The 16,161-nt window shown below is 39.8% G+C and overlaps 1 protein-coding gene across 1 annotated transcript; it reads right to left on the reverse strand.

Annotated features, from left to right (window-relative positions):
* Nucleotides 1-212: 212 nt before the first annotated feature.
* Minar2 (membrane integral NOTCH2 associated receptor 2) lies at nucleotides 213-14,713 on the reverse strand. Its single transcript, XM_052155479.1, has 3 exons — nucleotides 14,468-14,713; nucleotides 4,816-5,040; nucleotides 213-1,517 (listed from the first exon to the last, which is right to left on the reverse strand). Exons 1-3 carry the CDS (start codon nucleotides 14,642-14,644, stop codon nucleotides 1,338-1,340), a joined length of 582 nt encoding a protein of 193 aa, XP_052011439.1. The 5' UTR covers nucleotides 14,645-14,713; the 3' UTR covers nucleotides 213-1,337.
* Nucleotides 14,714-16,161: the final 1,448 nt, after the last annotated feature.

Consider the following 16,161-nt stretch of genomic DNA (forward strand, 5'->3'; position numbering starts at 1 on the left):
CTCAGAGCAGTCAAGCTTAGAAGACAGTGGGGTGACCGCAGGCAGTGTCTAAGAGCATCCCCAGCAGAAGTGAGCCTGGCTGGCATTGGAGTGCCCCCTCACCGCCATTTCCCTGACATCCTTTCTACATTGGACTGGACTCCAAGCAAAAAAAGAGGAATAACAATCCAGACAGCACAAAGATCAGTAAGACATTTTGCTTTGTACACAATGGTTTATTTGTCCAGTAAACCCTCATTTCTATATACTTCAAGTATCTTGATGAGCAATACAGCGAGATAGTAAGGCGTTATCACAGGGCATGAGAGGACTGAGCTCTTTGGGAAGAAGAAGAAGAAGAAGAAGAAGAAAAGCCTTATTTCACACACTAAATAGCATTAGAAGTGGGGCTTAGAGCCTTCGGCAAGAATGTCCTGGGAGAAGATGGTTACTTTGGTTCTTTGCATCCTGGGGTTTGTTCCCAGGTATCTGCACCCAGCAGAAGGTTATAAATACACAAAGAAAATGACATTGCCATTGAGGGAAAAGCTACAGTTAGGAGCCAACTGCTCCTCTCCCCTCCATGTCTGAAAGCCAGCTCCCTTCTCTGACAATCTTTTGTTCAGGCCTGTCATTCAGTCGAATGCTCAGGGGTGGCAGCATTCCTGGCGTCTTTCCAGTGCCCTACCCCCCTATTTCTGGTAAACCACGTACCCACTGCCACTAGAGGTCACACTTGCCAGTTCCTATCAACCCACAAGCACGATTGGATATAATGCAATTGATTATGCCACTGTGGCTGACCAATTTGTTTCTGCTAAAACAGTAACATAAATTTAGCTCACCAGAAAGGATGACTGGGGAAATTAGAATAGGTTTGAACAATGTCTCCCTCCCACTTTATCTGCCTTTAACTTTAGCGGAGATAAAGGAAGGTAAAAACAGATCTAAACTGAGGGATAGCTCAGCAGAAGCCTTCGGGTCATCCTAGCGGTTGGGCAGATGGGCTACAGCTTCCTCAGAGGAGGAGGAGGAGTCGGGGGAGGACCGATGTGGAAACCAGGTAAGCAGGGAGACAAGCAGCCGCAGCCTGTTCTCTAAAGCTTGATTGTAACTCTAGGAAGTGACTTTTGCTACCGTGAGCCTGCTTCACAAAGGACAAACCCAGGCTGGAATGACACACAGGTTTTAAAGACCAAAGCAGAGAGGCCAACATAACACAAGCGACGCTCACGTTCTAAAGGGCAATGACGCTTGGTCGCACAGTTAGCAACGCAGACATTCACGACGCACGGACAGATTTTCCTGCAAATACTTAGAAGGCGTTTTAGAGCTTTAAAGCGGGGTTTGCAACTTCCTTAAGCGAATAGAGTGCAGAGAGTCACTATGGTAACCAGGATGGAGGCCACGACGAGTAAAATCAGACCCATGTGACACAACTTGGACCGCTTGTTGCGTTTCTTCTTCTTTTTCAGCAAAGTGTCAAAGCCCGGAGTGTACATGTCCCCCAACCAAAAGCGCAGGTCATTGGGGTTTTCCTAAAAGAAAATTAACACAGGAAACATCAGCGACTAGTCAGCACTGTAGATGGTGACTGGAGAACAAGATGATGTCAGAGGCCCCTGCTCTGTATGCGCACTATTTTAGGTAAGGCTTAAGTTTCAAAGCTAAAACACTGGGCTTATAATCTTTAAATGTCTCAGATACACTGACACAGCCTGGCCGACCACTGATACCTACAGGAAACTTGTCTGTCTGTATTGGAATTTGTTGGGTGGCCTGCAAAATCTCTGTATTAAATTGTTCAACTTCCAAGTCAGATATATGGGAGTCATCTCTTAGCCAGCTGTGTGTTTATAACATCTTATACATATGCCTACAAATCAATCGAGTTGGAATACAGTTACAATTCCTAGCTTTAGATGGACCTTGAAGGCTTTATGTCATCTTTGTGGCTGGGAAAAGAATTTGGTTAAGTTTCACCAGATCCCTAACTGACTTCCATGCAGAAAGGATAATGCTAGGTGTTCAGGGTTCCTTGCACAGCTGAACAACTGTGTATCTTCTACATAGAATCCCTGGGGCGTGATGTGTCTTTCCTCCTGTTAGCTCCTGTCCATAGGGTGTCTCTGTATCATTGGCTTCTCAAGTCAGCCTGCTCCCAAGTGCCCACCCAATTGGTCACCTATAAGCTCTACTATTTCCTATGCTATTTTTTTTTAAATTCCCTCTAATCTCTAGCTAGTTTAGTACAGAGTCTCTGTGTCTTGTCAGGGAATGAACTTTCATATATTAAGTTTACAAAGAGTAGCCAGTTTCACTTATCAACTGAAGACCTTGATTTTTTTTTCTTGCCTAGATATTTTGAAGGATTTGAAACAGGCCATCACCCTCAACACATCCTGTGGACCTCTATCAGCTAGTGGGCGGGGAGAGGGGGTGTCACAAAACTGGTCTTCTATAGCTGGCAGCCTCTAGGGTCTCTGAAATAGCTTCAGAGTTAGGGTTGTAGCACCAGGAGAGGCATGTGCATACCTGTAAGGAGCAGGGATGTATTTGGCAATGGTGATTCTTTAAAAGGAAGGTGTAAGTGGGTTTAAACCACCTACTTAAAAGTGCTTAAGAATTACCATTGTGTTTAAAAGACCTCAGCAGAAGAATATCAGCTTTAAAACCCTTGTCTGCACCCACTTGGTTTTCGTCATGTTTGTGTTCTAATCAGAGTCCTGCATTTTCTAACATTAGTGCTTTCATTTTGTTGTCACGATGGCTTCTCTCATAGAGGCAATCCCCTCGTAAAGCCCCATTTCGGTTTGCATTGGTAATTAAGTGTAACATTTCTTTTATCTTTTGTGACCTGCAGCTCTTAAAAAATTAGAAAAAAAAAACAGTAAGTGATCCATGAAAACACTTGGAAGGGTTATAGTCCATAGTTGGTATCAAGATCATAAAATTATGGGACTAGAGAGATGAGTCACTAGCTAAAAGCAATGTCGGCTCTTGCAGAGGACCCTGATTTGAGTCCCAGCACCCACAGGGCCACTTACATTTATGGCCAAGTATAACTCCAGTTTCAAGAGGACTTGACACCCTCTTGTGTCCTCTGAGGGCACTGCATGCATGGACACATATGCGGGCAAAACACCCACCCAGACAGGCAAAATAAAAATAAAGGTTTAAAAGGGGATTATAAATTTGAATGAGGAGCTCTCTCTGCTATTTATGAGATAAGGAGAGAAATACTGACAAAAGAAGTTGACATCAAGAGACTTTTAAAAAAGTTCTAATGAGGGCAGGCTGCACAGCTTTCCAGAAGATTCTTGTGGAAATGAACACTGAAAAGGTGCATCAAGAGGCCAGTACACAGGAAAGCCTGGGACTATGACTGCTCGGAGAAGTGTGAGTGTGCACAGAGGCTCAGCTACGTGAGGAACTGTCAGATTCAGTAACACAGCATCCCCATTAGATTTCTGTTTCATCTTGTAAATTTAACTTAAAAGAAAAACTTTCTCGTTGCCAATGATCTTGAATTGTCTAAGTCTGAGATCCAAACCTACCAAAAAAAAAAGCTTTTTAGAAAAATTCGATTTTTTCAGTTGGTACATGAAAATTATACTCTTTGAATCAGGTAAACTATTCCTGTTTACTCAGTTAGATGGATTTGTGTGCAGGCAGGGAGGCAGCATTTATCTCCATAGACCTCCTGTCAGCCCTGCACACAGCAAAGGCAACAGAACAGGCCTTAGCTTGTGCCCAGCACTAAGTGACTGTGTGTGAAGTGAATCAATGCATTTTACCCAATAATAGGCTTAATGATTTGAAGTCTTTGGTAAGAAACATGAGATTAAACCAAAACAAAGAAGACAGAGAGAAAGGGATTGTCTTTTGGCATCTTCACAGGAAGGAACTGAAGAGGGGATTCCTCCAAGCCAGGGGATTAAGAGCTGTCAGGGATTCTAGTCTATGATGTGTTTCAAGGAACACACACTCAACGTTTTAAAACTTGTATGCAGAATATTAAAGTCTATAGTCCCATCCAAGGGGAAAAAATAAAGAAAGTGATTCATTTCAGGTGGCTAAGGTATAAACCTGGACCAGACACACATTTTTAAATGACGGGTATTTGGGAGATATCAGCCCTTTTTGGCCTAAGGCAGGTGGAGGCAAGCCAAGGCTGATCAGGAATTTTACTCCTTTCAGACAAGAGAAGATCCATTCTGGTTTTCAGGTATTTGAGTCTTCTGTGTGGGTGACATCAGAGGGTGAAAAGAAAAAGTAAGGGGAGAAAAATCGTAAGCTGGGTGAGTGAGTTCATTGCATACTTTCCCTCACTGAAGTGTTTTGTTTGGTTTGGAGACACAAGAAAAATGACCAAGATGTAAACCTGCTATCTTAAATCATTTGATGGACTCAGAATGTTAATAAAACGATCATTGTTAAGGGATTCCTTGCACAGTGCCTGATAACTTCATCAGTGGTTCTAGAAAAATGTAGAGTTAGAAACTTACTCCTAAGTGATAATGAATATAAATACTTATAAGATTAGGCAACACATATGTGACCTTACAAATTAATTTTAAGAAAGTAAGAAACTTTTATCTTCCCAGGAGAAATTTGGTCATTGCCACTTCCTCTTTCTTCTCTCTCCAGATGCCATTGGCTTGTGCAAAATACAAAACAAATAAGCAACCCCCTCTTAATGGCTGGGGAAGAAATAATTTCAAGGGTGGAAAGGATGGTGTGGGAATTGGTCACTCCTGTCACTCCACCACAGCTTTCTAACTTCAGATTAGCTGATCTACCTCATCAGTTGGAGACCCTTCTTAGTACACACACCTTCAGATGTCCAGAGAGATTTGTATGCACAGAATGCTTGTCATACTCCTCAATGGTCCACGAAGGATTCTTTTTCCTTTCTTCCATAGCTTCTTCCAAACTTACATCACCATACAATGGGTTGTTCTTCATGACTGAAGACATGGAGGCTGGAGGACTCTCAGGAAGGACTGGGTTCTCCCCACCAAATCCCTTGTTTCGTTGAGTAGTAATGTTCTTTTCTCTCTGTTGGGAGATTAGAAAATGAGGCTTCTATTACAAGATAGGCTTCCTGGTGGCAGTGAAGCCAAAATGGCAGAAATCTGCAGCTGAAAACCTCTTGATTCTGTCTCAAACCCAACAGATAAAACAACAAATTAGAAAACAGCCCCTTGATCTGCCTCTATTTAGAATCCTCCCTTTTACGGACTTTACTCTCTTTATGTTACATTGTTGAGTTTCATATCCATTTCACTGATATTTTCCAGTCACAAAGAAAGTATTGTGTCCCTCATTTCATCTAGAATTCTGAGGAAACCCAGTTTTACAGCTCCTGTGCATTAGAATTTAATGGTATTTTATGCCTTTTTGTATGCTACCTGAGTCATAAAAATATTTCATATTATTGTTTAAATCCAGTAAAATTAAGATTAAAAACATTTTTCAAGGACTGCAAGATGGCTCAGCAGGTAAACCTGCCAGCCTGGATTTAATCACCAGACACTTATAGTACAAGAAGAAAAGAGAATCACAAAGCTGCCAATGCCGTACTCCTTATGTCCACACACATAAGTCCTGGCAAGCACATGAACAGACACACACACACACACACACAAATAAATGAAAAAAATGTAAAATAATCGTATACCTATGTTTTGGTTTGTTATAAACACATCATTTGCTTATCTGTCCTAGAGTTTGGGGTGGAGGGTGGTACTCCTTAGTTTCTTCTCCCAAATGGAAACACTTGGTCCATGCTAGACCAAGACAGAAGGTTCATTAAATATGGGAAGCTAATAATGTATATCTTACCAAGCTCAGGAAAATCGCTACACTGAAATTCTCCAGAGGATCCAAAAGCTACTACAAGATTCACAAGTCATCTTTCCAAGCCTATATAAGCAACAAGCAATTGCTAGGATATAGGAGTTATCTCTGTGGAGCGGCCTGTTACTGGCACAAGCAGGGCACTCCCAGGATAGATTTTCTGTGAGTCTTCCTGTATGCTAGATTGGGCTTTCTTGGTGCTACTGTTGGCTAGGAGCCACCATGCTCCTGTAAGGTTCTATACTAAAACTATTGATTTGAGTGGACTCATTTCTTCAGTTATCAGCTAAAGTCACATCTCCCTGGCACCAGGAAAAGTCACAGAGCAATTGGATCACTTCAACCTCATTTGGCACTATGTGTCTGTGGAGGAATTGTCTATTGGGGGCTCAGTTGTCAACTTTCAGAATTATAAAAATTGACATTTAAACATAATATATACATAGAAAGAACACACATAATAATATATGTCCTTTCCCCACAAACTTTCGTGTGTGTGTGTGTGTGTGTGTGTGTGCGTGTGTGTGTTTGTGTGGTGTGTAATGATGCCGGTGACTGAATAAGAACATGGGAGATATACAAGTAGGAATTACATCCTTTTGAATCATGTGTATAACCCCTAGTCATACATAGATGGACTCAGCATCTCTTAGGATATAGAAATCACATTAAATGTGTAAAATTGTAGACGGGTGTTACATGACATATCCTTCTGAAATAATTGGTTAATAAAGGGGAAATTAGTTTTGATAACACCATTTTTGTTTTTCTGGGCACTGGGTTTCTGTGACTTAAAAAAATATTTATTTTACGGGTATTAGTGTTTGCATGCATGTATACATGTGCATCACATGTGGGCCTGGTGCCCTCCAACACCAGAGACGATGTGGGATCCCCTGGAACGTGAGTTCCAGACACTGTGGGTGCTGGGGATATAACTTGGGTCCACCGGAAGAGCAACAAGTAGACTTAACAACCGAGTTATCTCCACAACCCCTCCTTTGACTTTTGAATAAATCCATTTGTCATGTGTTTAGGGGTCACTATGGAGACCTCCTCTGACGTTAATTTGGTTTTTGCATGCTAAAAGACAATTTATAGTGTATGATGCTTAGTTGTATAATAAAATAATAAATTTCATCTTAACATTTAGCTTAAAGATGAGTAGTAGCTTTATCAGTGTTGTTCTTAATTAAATAAAAATATTGTGACAAGAAGTTAAGGTTATTTGAGTTTTGTATAATTATACCTCTGTTTTCTTGAAACTGTGGCAGCTTTGATCAGTTTTGGAGTAGGCTAACTCTTCTGACATGCATATTGTCTTTGTTAAGTTCCTTTCCTCTTAGACTGCTCCTTGAGTGAAAATGTAAAGGTTTGATAAATGAGGAAAATAAAATGTGTGGCTCAGGAAAAGTATATATAAACTATAATATGTATATAGATTTAGACAAATTAATATATGAAGCTATCAAAACAGGTATATTCTAAAGCCTTATTTCTAGGACATTTCCTTGAAAAGATTTAAATGTTTTCCTGAAATGTGTTCTTTATTTTTGATCTTCACATCATTCTTATATCTGAAGGACACAACAAAGAAAACTTAATATTAAGGTTTATTACTAAGGAAACCATTTTTAAATAATTTATATAACAATAAATTACTTAATAATTATTTGATGGATTACTGGGGCAAGGCTCAGAGACCAAGCACATGCTTAGATTACTGGAAATTGTGGCCTTCATCCCTGAGAGAGCCAAATATATAATAATTATTATATAATAGAAGAATAAAAATAAACACTAGTTATGAGGCTGGAGACATAGTTCAATGCTAAAGGGCTTACCTAGCAAGAGTGAGTCTTCAGGTTCAAAGGTTCAAATAGAAAGTTTACCAAAAAAAAAAAAAGGCTCATTTGTACTTTATTTTTTTCCAAATAGGTTTAATAAAATAATGAACATATATGTAAGTCTAACTTTCCATACTGCATCTTAGGTGACACACTAAGAAGAAATTTCAGTAGCATCTGAATGATTTTAATCAACTAGACCGTTGAATAAGTTCCATTTGAAAGAATAAGTTCCATTTGAAATATTTATTTAAAGAAGTAACACTTCAAAGTTCAGCTAGACTTTCACTCTTAATTTTGCCCATTAATTTTTATTCATTTCAATCCTAATAATCCAGTGTGCAAGTAAAATGTCACTTACTTAAAGAGCTCGGAGACATTTTTGGGCAGATAAACTCTAAGGGAGAGCATCTAACTGACCATTTAAAGAAGAACCTCTATCATTATACATCGAGAATGAGTCACGTTGGCGTTTGCCAGGGAGATGAAGCCAAAGCATGCTGATGAATAGATAGAAATCAACACGGTGATCAGACTATAACAATTTGAGTTTTAAAGTGAACTAGAGAATTAGATGGTCATAAGCTTAACACTGATGTCAGTTAAGACACTAGGAACCAATTGTAAGGAAAAGAGAGAGATATTGTTGAAATCAAAGAAAGAGTGTTTACCTCCAAATTACTAGAGCAAGGAAGAGCGCCATGGCAGTCTCTTAGTGGACTCGGGTGTAAATATAAGCTACCTCAAGAGCAAATAAAAGAAAAGTCATAAGTGAGCCTACTGAACTAAAGAAGACTTAACTTCTTCTTTCAGTGACAGAGATCAGCAGACCAGATTTTAAAATGTAAGCGCTGTTTAGACTCCCTGTTACTTTGCCACTTGCCCCAGTGGTGAGGAGTAGCCTCCCTCACCACAGCAGAAGCATTGCTGAAGAGTGACCATTGTGTCCCACTACTGCAACACCCCAGAACCAGGAAGGAATGCTGGAGCTTTATTCTAGCCCGGTTTGTGTGTGTGCAGTGTGTGTAGATGATGCTCTGTGTGCATGTGCTTGTGTGTATACATGCGAGCACAAGTGCTCATGAGTGGACACCAGAGGTTGCATTGGGTGTGCTCCTTATTTTTTGAGACAAGTTCATTTAGTGAGCCTGGAATTTGCTGATTCAACTGAACTGTCTGCGTATGAGCTTCAGGGGTCCATCGGTCCCAACACCACCTCATCCCAAAAATAGATTGGATTATGGAAAAATGACCCTGAGCCTAGATATTCATGTGAATGATGCAGAACCAAGTTCAGAGCATTAAAGTTTCATGTGGGACATCCTACCATCTGAGTCATAGCCATATCTCCTGATATCAGAAGCTTGGGGACAGTTATTCAAGTTGTACAGTGAAAAATCGTTTGGTATAAGTGTTAGTCATGGTAATCTGGGAGACAATTAATGATTACTAAATTTAAAAGATACTTGTGGCAAATCTGAGAATTTACGTAGTCATTTATAACAACTTGAACCATTTCTATATGTCTAGAGTCAGGGAAACCAACAGGATGGTTGAAAGTGTGGGAGGAGGGCCTAAAAGTATGGTCCTTCCTAGTATAATAACTGTAGACCTCAAACTTTGAGATGCAAAATTACTTCCAAACAAAAGGGGGGATAAAGATGAGGAAAATTTCTTACCTGTATAAAGTAACTGAAGGCAAATATTATGTTAAAAACATGATTTTATAAGCCTCATTAGGCCAGACAGTAGAGAAGTAGAGATAGGAAAGTCAGCTCCCAAGGCCAGTTTGAGACCCATACCTTTAAGAGAACTTTAGGGATATTGTATGTGAGGAAGAGCAATCTGAGGCTAAATAAATTAATTACTATATATAATATATAATATAAATAATTAAATAAATTAACAAATAGTCAATTAACCTGTAGAGGAAATAAATTACTGAAGACTACAAGAAGAGAACTTGAGTCTTTAAATATAAAATAAAATCACCTACATCTTCTGTCATTTAGACATAAAAACTAAGAATAACCACAGAAACAACATACCCAAGTTTAAAAAACAATTATAAGCACGGGCCTCCAAATTCCCATGAACAAGCGTAGACATAAGCTCTGAGACCCTCTCAAGAGATGAGGCTGTGCAGAGAGAGATTAGGGGGTCCTCAAAGAACAGAAATGGCTCTGACCCTGCCCACCTCCAGAGATCTGCACAAGCACTCCAAGAGAGATCTCAGAACGACTTCAGAATAGTGATTTTGCTGATGCTTAAAGAGGAAAAAAATGTTTATCAGTTCTGCTTTTTTACAGGGGAGTTTGTAGACTGGCCTGCAGGAGCTGCTGCTAAGCATGGTTATTAGACAGAATCTATCTGAGAGATGAGCTCAGTTGTCAATTCTGTGGGTAGAGCAAGTGTTTAGAAAGATATAAGCTGTATGTGTAGACATGTGATATATTTGAAGTATCTTATCTTAAATATAGCATCTATTTATTTTAAGGTAGTTTTTGTCTAGACACACAACAAACCCATTTCCTTGCCAATGACACACAACAATTGGGTTGAAACTCAAACTTGACTACTAACCTCCCCAATAGTACATGTGTCTTCCTCTCTGTCTTCTTGGTATGCAGGCATAATGCAGACTCTGATATTGTAGAAAGGACCTCCAAGAAAAGAATTTGAATTCTGCCTTTAGGTGAAGCCTCTCAGAATGTATATAGCAGGAATATACCAAGGTTGCAGATGAGTTGTATACCTATTGCATTATTAGATTCCTGTATGTTTGTTTCTGCAACATAAAATAGCTACCTACTACAGAATATATAATGTAATATAATAATATATCACAATATAAATATCAAACAAAATAGACTAAAAGCAGGAAGCTTTAACAGCTCCAAAAATAAAAGTAGCATCACTGGCCAAGTACAGTAAATATAATATAGGACATAGGCTATAAAACTATTGTAACAATAAAATATTAAAGTAATTATTAAAATTACATATGTCCATATAAAAGATCCCTAAGACAATTGTACAACAAAATCAACAAATCCAATCAATTGACGTCAACAGTTGAAAGTACTCCATTTTATGAATATTTTCAAAACATTGATAATGCAATAGATTCTGAAGGAAAGTACACAATGTAATTAATGATCTAAGAATCAACAGAAACATATCTCAAATACAAATTTTGTAAATATTTAGACTATATTTTAAATAAAAAGCAATGAAAATGTTTTAAACTATGATGCAGTGGAAATAAAATGTGGAGTTACAAAATGGAAGGCTGAAGGACAAATATATTTACACACACATACATACATACATACACATATCTAAACACACACAAATCATATAGACATATACACACATGCAAGCACATACACACAAATCCATACTCATATACATACAGACTTACATATATGTAAACTTATGTATACATGTATATACATCTAAAGTCATACACACACATATACACATGCATAGATGAACACATGTGCATATGCATGCATATAGATGAACACACACAGAGACACATATAGATGCTGGTATTTAAGGAAAACAGTGGTATAGGACAGCAATGCAGTGATGGACACGTTAGGACAGGAAATGAACCTGTCTAGAAATAAGGAAGCCCATGTCTCACCGCTGCCTTTTCTCTCCAGCTCACAGACTTCCTCTGAGAAGCCTCAGGGCTCTGAAACCAATGCAGAAAGAGTCAGGAATAGAAAAACAAAACAAAAACAAACAAAACCACCTCACTTTGAGTAGACTCAGAGGTCCGGATGCTCCTCACATCAGAAAAGCCCATTCCCACCAGGCAGTGGTGACACACGCCTTTAATCTCAGCAATTGGGAGACAGGGGCAGGCGGATTTCTGAGTTCGAGGCCAGCCTGATCTACAGAGTGAGTTCTAGGACAGCCAGGGCTACACAGAGAAACCCTGTCTCGATAAAACCAAAAAGAAAAAAAAGAAAAAGATAAAAAGAAAAAAAAAAAGAAAAGCCAATTCCCACTTTGATGCCTTTAAATATTTTGTCATTTAACTAAAACAAGGTTTTTTCTTTGTGTGTGTATGTGTGTGTGTGTGTATGTGTGTGTGTATGTTTGTGTGTGTGTGTGTGTGCCTGACCATGTGTATGTGTGGCACTCTCCCATTGGTAGAATGCTTACTACCATGCATGGACCCTAGATTCAATTACCAGAGCTTCTAAAACCAGTTATGGTGGCATACGCCTGCAATTCCAATCCCCAGGGAATGGGAGGATGGAGCATAAGTTCAAGGTCACCTTTGGACACATATTGAGCTTGAGGCCAGCCTGAGCTACATGAAGTTCTGCCTCAAATCCAACCCAAATATGGTGAAAGTAAGTAACAATACTATCTGTTAATTTTTCAAATCCTATACTTTCTTTTTTTTCTTAGGTAAGGAGGAGGAGGAGGAGGAAGAGGAGGAGGAGGCCTACCCAAACTACAGTCACCCTGAATCCCTGGTCCTCTTGATCCTACCTAGTGAGTACTCGGATTTTAGATGTAAATCACACATGTTTTATGCAGTACTGGAGGGGAGGCAGGGTTTCCTGTGTGCTGGGATTCCAGGATTCTATCAAATGAAATACAACACTCCGACCCCCAGCCCAGAATTTCTGTTTCTACTTCTTCAACTGTGAGAGGAAACTGCACTTTATTGTCTTTTCCTTATACGTTATTTGCTCTCAGTTCTTAAGAAACCATAGAGACTCTTGCACTCATTTTACAAGAGCTCAGACTGAGGCCTGGGCTGCTCAAGGTCAGTGAGAGATGAATCTCAAATTTTCTTCCTGAAGATGATTGAACCTAAATGTTTAATTGAAAATTTTTTTTGAACATGTGATTCATGAGAATGGTGTTTGCATAATCTTCCTGTTTGCTTAATCTCCCCAAAGGAAAGAATTTAATTAAGAAATACGACACTTCCTTTTCGTTCATGCTTAGCACCCCATTAGATATTCCTGATATATGGAAGGAATTTTTTTTAGAAACATCGTTCTATTTCAAAATTTCATGTTCCCATTTCATATTTATTTACTTTTTACTCAATGGAGTTTGTCCGTCTTCATTTCTAGATCTCCAGCAGTTCACTAGCGACTGTGAGATCAAGTGCCTTTCCTCATAGTTTGAACCACGCCTACTAATTTCCTGAATTTACACTTGTCTACCATGCCTCCCCACCATCTGTTACTTCAGTAGTAAATCAGCTTTCACTAAGTTATCTGTCATTTCATTTGAGGGAAAAAAAAGATAATTCATTTGAGGTTTAGCAAAGACACTCTGTGGAAGTATACCTCTTTGTTCCTAGAATAATTATTTAGGCCCAACAGGGTTTATATAAAAAGCTGCCTGTTAGAAATTTGCATCTTCTCAGCTTATGAGTTCTAGTTGTGAAATTGTAAATGTAGGCAGTAGATCAACCGTACTCCCTAACAAAAGATGCTAGAAGACTGATGTGTCACAGTGCACCCCCACAATCTACTGGCTGTGTGACACCCCACAATGTACTTCATAGCAGGAAGGTGGAGGAGGAGCAAGATGCTCTAAAATCATTTTTAATCCTTTTGTTCTACAAAGCAGGAACTTTATTTCATTTTACCAAGCAAAACAATAATAAATGGGTTTGCATAGAAAGCCACAAGGCTTTAAGAATTACAAAGATTGGATGTAAAAATAAAAAAATAAATACATAAATAAATAAAAATTTTAATGTTTTTATACCAAGCTGCTGACTTACAATGGAAACAAATCAAACCCTTTATAAAATAGAGGCAACTTACATAATCATTTAAGTCTCTTACTCTGAATGATCTCATGACATATGTCCCAAGGAACCTACAAACACCACAAAGCAGTCACTGTACACCAGGACTCATGAGCAGCAACTGTTCTTAAAAGCAAACAAATTTCTGTCCAGGGAATTTGAACACTCCGAAGAATTTAATGATTTACAGGGGCTTATAGGTCCAGTTACTTCAGTTCTGAGAAGAAATGCTCTTTCCTCTCTCTACACTAGAGTAGCCCTCAAAGCCATTAGCCTTCGCATCTTAAAACAAGATTATCCCTGTTAGATTAGCTGTGCCTCAGCAGGGGCCTTTGTGTGGGTCTCAGCAGATGGAATTCATTAGTTTCATTCTTTAAGGAAAGAACAAGACCAAAATACTCTGCATTAGATTGGAAGATCCTGTTCCTATGGCTGGTCCATGCAGACACCTGTGGAAAAGGCACATCTAAGCTCTGAGCACCACTTTCCAAGATGGAGAGCGGCCAGTTTGTCCTGTCACGCACAATCCTTTGCTCCTTTGTATCAAAGGAAGGATAGCCTAAAAGGGCCAAAGCAAGGCTCAGACTTCCCCAGAGGCAGGTACACCCTTTCCCTGCAAGCATTTGACACATTTTATTGTATAGATCACACCAACAGACTGAGGTTAAGTAGTATTTCTTCCCTCAAAGCTTATTTGATAATGTAACAGTTGGTTTACAATGTTCTGAAGCGAGGGAGTAAATGAGATACAAATCTGAAACAAAATCAGTCAGAGAAGCCAGGAATTGGAGGGGAATGAACCCACAGAAGAATTTGCACATCAAATGCAGAGCTTACAGGAAGGGATGGGGGGGGCAGGCAGCTTCTCTGTATCCCCCCCCCCCCACCCCAAACCTCCTTCTTCACACGAATAAGAAAATGTCATACAGTGATAAAGAAACACGCCCCTACCCTTTATTTTTATGCCCTTAGATCTTACCTGTGAGTAGACAAGGTTTTGCCAGTGTTGTGGAGCAGGATAATTTGCACCCGGAAATCTCGCGAGGCTAGCCTGCAGAAGGGTTGAGCTCCTCATTAAAGACTTCACGTCAAGCTGCAGGAATTTGTCAGGATGGTTGTTATTGGGCAAAACAGAAAGATCCATGTCCCCTTTCATCTGCCATGGAAACAAAGCAAGCGAAGCTACCCCTGTCAGGCGCCTCCATAATTAATGAGCCTGAAGATGTTCCGGCTGGGCTGGCATCTGAAACCCAGGTTTCTCTGCTGCACACAAAAGCCACTTTCTAAAGGCCACGTCAGCACACAGGAACAAAACAAGCAGCCCTCCCTCCTACCTTACAACACAGAGACACACACACACACACACACACACACACCATGCTTGAATTTCACAAAAAAAGCACATCATTTAAAATTAATGGATTGAGAAAACTATGTTTGTGTTACACTTAATATCTCCCCCAGGCAGAGTCTGAAATAGCTATTTTGTATATTAAGGCTGCTATAATCTCAGTATGAAAGTCCGTCATTTGCAGCTCAGCACAGTCACTTGAAGAGACTCACTGCTTGATTTTGTTTTTTTTTAATTTTTTATTGGTTATATTCTTTATTTATATTTCAAATGTTATGCCCTTTCCCAGTCTTCCCCTACCTCCTGGGTGCGCCCAGGTAGCCCCAATCCCATCGTCTCTCCCCCTACTTTTATGAGGTTGTTTCTCCACCCACCCCCTCTCACCTCCCCACCCCCAATTCCCCTGCAATGGGGCATCTATCAAGTCTTCTAAGGACCTCTGCTCCCCTTGATGCCTGACAAGACAATCCTCTGCTTCATATGCAGTATACTCCTTGGTTGATGGCTTAGTCCCTGAGAGCTCTGGGGGGGTCTGGTTAGTTGATATTGTTGTTCTTCCTATGAGGTTGCAAACCCCTTCAGCTCCTTTAGTTATTTCTCTAACGCCTCCATTGGGGACCCCACACTCAGTCCAATAGTTGGCTGTGAGCATCTGCCTCTGTATTTGTAAGGCTCTGGCAGGGCCTCTCAGGAAGCAGCCATTTCAGGCTCCTTTAAGCAAGCACTTCTTGGCATCCACAATAGTGTTGAGGGTTTGGTGACTGTGTATGGGATGAATCCCCGGGTGGGGCAGTCTTTCTTCTCTGATGGCCTTTCTTTCAGTCTCTATGCTTTATCTACATATTTGCTCCTGTGAGTATTTTGTTGCCCTTCTCAGAAGAACCGAATCACCCACTCTTTGGTCTTCATTCTTCTTGAGCTTCATGTGGTTTGTGAATTGTATCTTGGATATTCAGAGCTTTTGGGCTAATATCCACTTATCAGTGAGTGCATACTATGTATGTTCTTTTGTGATTGGATTACCTCACTCAGGATGGCATTTTCTAGTTCCATCCATTTGCCTAAGAATTTTATTAACTCATTGTTCTTAATAGCTGAATAGTACTTCATTGTGTAAATATACCACATTTTCTGTATCCATTCTTTTGTTTTTTGTTTTTTGTATTGCTACACAAAAGCAGCTGCTCTGGCCCTGACCCTGCCTCCATCTTTCATGATAAACCTGATCTTATTCCTTCTCAGGTTGGGAATCCTAGTCTCAAGCTCATGGGAAACTTAACTGGGTTAAAGTTGGCAGTTTATTTTAAGTGGGAAGACAGCAG

This window comes from Apodemus sylvaticus, chromosome 13 (genome assembly GCF_947179515.1).
Source record: "Apodemus sylvaticus chromosome 13, mApoSyl1.1, whole genome shotgun sequence".
In the NCBI taxonomy this organism is placed as follows: Eukaryota; Metazoa; Chordata; class Mammalia; order Rodentia; family Muridae; genus Apodemus; species Apodemus sylvaticus.

Excerpts from the sequence above, each read along its gene's own strand:
- Minar2 (XM_052155479.1), bottom strand. The coding sequence starts at position 14,644 with ATGAAAGGGGACATGGATCTTTCTGTTTTGCCCAATAACAACCATCCT. Across the intron at positions 5,041-14,467 it reads AAAACCTTGTCTACTCACAG|AGAGAAAAGAACATTACTAC; the intron begins GTAAGATCTAAG and ends ATCTCCCAACAG. Across the intron at positions 1,518-4,815 it reads ATCTCTCTGGACATCTGAAG|GAAAACCCCAATGACCTGCG; the intron begins GTGTGTGTACTA and ends ATTTTCTTTTAG.